The sequence below is a fragment of the Wolffia australiana genome, chromosome 8 (assembly GCF_029677425.1).
Source record: "Wolffia australiana isolate 7733 chromosome 8, ASM2967742v1".
In the NCBI taxonomy this organism is placed as follows: domain Eukaryota; kingdom Viridiplantae; phylum Streptophyta; class Magnoliopsida; order Alismatales; family Araceae; genus Wolffia; species Wolffia australiana.
The window spans coordinates 4,581,676-4,586,335 of NC_135842.1; the positions used below are offsets into that span (position 1 = coordinate 4,581,676).

The 4,660-nt window shown below is 38.6% G+C and overlaps 1 protein-coding gene across 2 annotated transcripts; it reads right to left on the bottom strand.

The window, feature by feature from the left end:
* Positions 1-283: 283 nt before the first annotated feature.
* On the bottom strand, positions 284-3,741 carry LOC144707025 (N2,N2-dimethylguanosine tRNA methyltransferase). Of its 2 annotated transcripts, none has more exons than XM_078580140.1 (6): positions 2,822-3,741; positions 1,541-1,678; positions 1,364-1,463; positions 1,048-1,230; positions 890-952; positions 284-518 (listed from the first exon to the last, which is right to left on the bottom strand). In XM_078580140.1, the coding sequence occupies exons 1-6, from the start codon at positions 3,403-3,405 to the stop codon at positions 414-416; spliced, it is 1,173 nt and encodes a 390-aa protein (XP_078436266.1). In that variant the 5' UTR covers positions 3,406-3,741; the 3' UTR covers positions 284-413. The 2 variants fall into 2 exon arrangements, with proteins under 2 accessions (XP_078436266.1, XP_078436265.1); XM_078580139.1 differs by having other exon boundaries at positions 1,541-1,741; positions 2,822-3,737.
* Positions 3,742-4,660: the final 919 nt, after the last annotated feature.

Here is a 4,660-nt window from a genome sequence, read left to right on the forward strand (position 1 = left end):
ACTCCATTATGCTGCTGGCATCAATAGTCCAACAACCTCTATCTAGAGGCTGCACAATCTACTGAATTCTCGCAGTGATTTCTTTCCTGGTAGGCTTTTCCAATTGCTTTTTAATCAAATGACATTGAGTTAAAGAAGCAATACTTCTTACCCTGACTTATCATGTGCACATCAGCATTAACATTTTAATGAAAACTGGATTCCTTGCATAACAAATTCCTAGAGTTAAATTATTATAAGCTTGTTATAATGGGTCCAGCAGGGAGAAAGAGAGTTAACCATGTCGATAAAAAATCTGCATACCAAAAAATATATACACTCAATCAAAAATGAGAGAGCCTCATGGCACTTCGGAGACAACATTAGGTTAGGCAAACATGGTGTGGTTGAGCTGAAAATTTTGAGCTCCCCCTTTAGCTGCACTGCAATTTCTTGGCGATTTCAATACATGTTGATATTGGGCAATCAGTCTTTAATACTGCAGATTTAATGTGTGACCTGCTTGCTGCGTATCCCTCCTGAAGAAAAATTACACAAATGTCATGGCACAATATTGTAAAAAATACTTGGGATAACATGAGATAACCAGCTCTTTTGGCACTAAGTGATTCTTGTTGATTTTTGAGAATACATCATAACCCAGAAGAAGAAAAGTTCAAGCTTGGGATACATAGTATGCTCTTGTTTCGTCTTTCTCTCCCTTACTCTATTTCTATTTCTATCTAGATCCAAGACATAGTCGTCTAGGACAATCTTCGAAGCAGCCCACAAATAGTTTGGGCTACACTTTCCACATAATTATTTAGGGTTTAGGTTTTAGTCTATAAATTAGGGTTTTAGGATAAAGGGTTTAAGTTTTAGGGCTTATCTTGTCCTGCAAGAGAATTACCTTCTGTAGCCTGGCAATCAGGAGGCCCAATGGAGGTGTATCGATCTTCCCTCGGCAAGCAATCTGGATAGCATAAAAAATGCAAGACATTCATCTTAGAGAAAATTTCATAATCCCAAGAATCTTTTAAATTGATAACCGCAAGATGGCAGACCAACCTCGTCAAGTTTGATATACCCAAAAGGCAATCTTGGGTCACTTTCTTGCATCATTCTAGTCAACAAACCTTCCAAATCTGTCCACCCAAATTCACTGGCCAATTCAAGCATTTCGCCAAGGTAATTTCCATCATGAAGAGGCCCAGTCCACAGAGGTCCGGAGACAACAATGGATCGGTTGATCTGAAAATTTCAAATTGTTAAACAAACGGAAAAAAATATGTTTAGTAAAGATTGTAATATTGGTGGATGGAATGATGAGCTCATTAATTCCAGGTATGATACACGATTAGAGAGAAACAATGAGATATAATACCTCTCCAGGGCGGCATGGACAAGATATGTTCCCTATCTTCTCCCATGAAAAAGCCTGGGAATGACCGCATTTATTGCAATAACCGATGAATCTATAATCACTTCAAAATAATAAAAAAAGTTTCATTTGAATTTTTTCAAAAGAATACAAAAATGGGTAGTTATAAAAAGACATTACCAAGGATTGTGAAGCTTCCCACGAAGCAACCTGAGCATTACTCTAAAAACAGGCCCATGATAAGAATAATAAGAGAAGAGGGGTTTGAGGTGGAAGCCCAGAGCTGAAGCTTCTCGCAAAGCCCCACCAATCAGCATTCTGAGACCCAATTCATTGGAATAAGGCATTGGCCGAATATACGCTCCGTATGAAGCTAATGACCTAAATTTAAGAAAGAATATTACACGAAAAAACATTAAAATTTTATGCAGATAGGCGTCAGTTCAACGTTTACTAAATAGAGACTTCCATGATAAACCAGTGTATGATCTGGTTAATCGAACATTTAAAAATATCAGAAAAAAGTTAAAGGGAAGAATGCTGCAACTTTTGGCGTTTTATAGTCCAACTTCCCTTAAATATTTATGCGTAATAAGTTTTTTTTGAAAACTATTTCTGCGTAATAATGTTACGAATAGTCTGCCAGACAAATGCAGATAAATGATCGATGGACTAAGAAGTACGAGCTAGATTGCACTTCTTTTTTTCTACCCCATTCCCAGAATCTCAATCTTTCGATTTTTTAGAGGAAAAAATATCTGAGATACTCAGCAAATAATAGGGGCATTCAGTTTCAAAAAAACTATGTACAACATGCAGTAAACGAAAAAACTTTTGAACGTAACAAATAATTTAAGTACTCAAATTGGATTAGTTTATTATTGATGAAACTATCGGGCATTAAATAATTCCGGTCCGTTATCCATGGAACATAAGTTGAGCCCAAATTTTTTTTGCAAAACTAAAGAGTTAAAATTCTGACAGACACACAAGAATTGGAGGATTCGAAGGATGCAAACCAATACCAAAGAATCATCGGTCAAACCCCAAAGACACTTAAATAATATAACATTCTTTCATTTCAAAGAATAGATTCAGAATAGAACTAAGAGATGCAATCACAAATATAAAAAAAAAGCTTATCTTCCTAAATTCAGTGTTTGCTGTAAAATATTGTTCTGTGGTTTTTTTTCTTGTGTAATGGTAGAAAACTCTTGATGTGTTATTGTTCGCATCTGACAAATGGAACATATTTTACAGCAAAGACTGAATAGATTCAGAATGGAAATAAGAGATGCAATCACAAAAATAAAAAAAAGGGCTTATCTTCGTAAATTCAGTCTTTGCAGTAAAGTATGTTCCATTTGTCAGATGCGAACAAGAACAAAACAAGAGTTTTCTACCATTACACAAGAAAAAAAAAACTACAGAACAATCAAGAATGCAACTCCAGGAACTTACTGCTGAGGTCGGTGCCCTCCAGAAGTATACCCATCAGTGGAAGTCAAATACAGCAAGCCACCAACCTTCACGGCGGCCACAGCAGCCCTCATAAACCCAGAATTACTTCCAAAAGAATCAATGTCGATCAAATCAAAGAATCTCCGATGCAAATAACTCTCAGCCAAAACCCTGTTCGCATCAGCATGCGAGACAACCCATCTTTTCTTCTCTTCAATTTCTCTTCCATTCTCAGCCCTCGAAAGATTAGAGAGAATGGTTTTTCTGTGCTGCTCGTCTGCGTCGTTTGCCCAAACAAAACCCGCTTGGGCTTGTTTGAGATAGCGCAGAGATCGCACCCCGCAGCCGCACATTGCATCAAGAACGGAGACGGAGCTGCCGAGAGCTCGGCCATGGAGAACAGCGGAGAGAACGCCGAGGTCGCGGCCGATTGAGCTCTCTCGACGAAAGAAGGAGCCCCCAGTCTCGAATTCTACGCCTCTTTCAGTCTCCAGAGAAGAGGAGATGGGATTGGATTGGGTTCTTCTTGTAGAGGGAGATGACTTCGATGGGTTGATGTAGATTGTCTGGGGGAGAATCGCCATCGCTTCTGCTTACCCAGCTCAAAGGTGTGGATGTTGAGTTGATGTTTTTGCAGAAAGATGAAATCTTGGGTATAATAAATGAAGATATCCCATCAGCATGGAAGTGGGTATTGCAAATTTTTGCACTATAGAGGATTACACCAGCAGGTTTTGAATCATCTAGTTCATGATAACTATAGTTCCGGATCGTCAGGGATGTGGACGATGGACAGGACAGGATGAAGATCCTGGTAAGAAAAAACCATCCCTTCCGCATCCCTGCACTATACTGATGACGATGAAGATGAAGATTATGAAGAACATGCCGAAAGCTTTGCTAGTGTTTGTCCTCGACACGACGACAATACAAGGAGTTTTGACCGTGCCAATACCCCTTAGCAACTGCAACGGGCTGTTCTTATTTGTAGGATCATCCAGTCACAATGATGATGGTGATGGCAATGCCGAAAGCTTTGTGTGTGTTTATCCTCGGCACGGCGATGAGACAAGGAGTTTTGGCTGTGTAAGTACCCCTAAGCAACTGCAAGGGGGGGGGGGCGTGTTTATTTAAGGGCCTTACTTCTCCTTGTTTTTCATGCGTTGTTTTAAGAGATTTATTTCGAAGGTTAGTGAAAAACAAGGAGTCTATCCCTCTCTTATCTCTTCCCTCCTCTCAGTCTCCATTGGAGTAAAGGGTTTTCTCCTGACAATAGTGACATGAGGATGTGGCAATGCTGACATTGACATCATAGATAGTCTCCTTACATTGATTCTTGAAGAACCCCCCATTATTTTCTAGATTCAGTCAGGTGTAAATATAATTCAATCGGTATTTATTTTCTACTAGTAGAATTGGAGCTATTTGTTTGTTTGGATGTGACAAAGCTTACAATACATCGACTTCTATTGTTTCTCGATATGATGTTGAGCAATTGAGCATTTTGGTCAACTTCAGTTTGTACCAGCAAAAGGTGAAATATAAATTGATTGAAAAAGAACTTATTGAGATGCAGGATGAACCAAAACCCGAATATATCCAAGAAAAAGGTACACCAAAAAAATTAAGCTTTAATAGGAAAGTGCAAAGCCGTTGAAATTCAATCATCATGATCTTGTAGAATGATCAGTTGTTAAGTCTAATCCTTTGAGGGTCATGGGGTTGTTGAAATTTAAGGGTAAAATTTAAGGCAAGAGAAAAATGAACTTAAGAAGGAAAGAAGAACACGTTGGAGGAATGAAAAAGGGAAATTGTAAGAGTAGAATTAAGCCCCAGTAA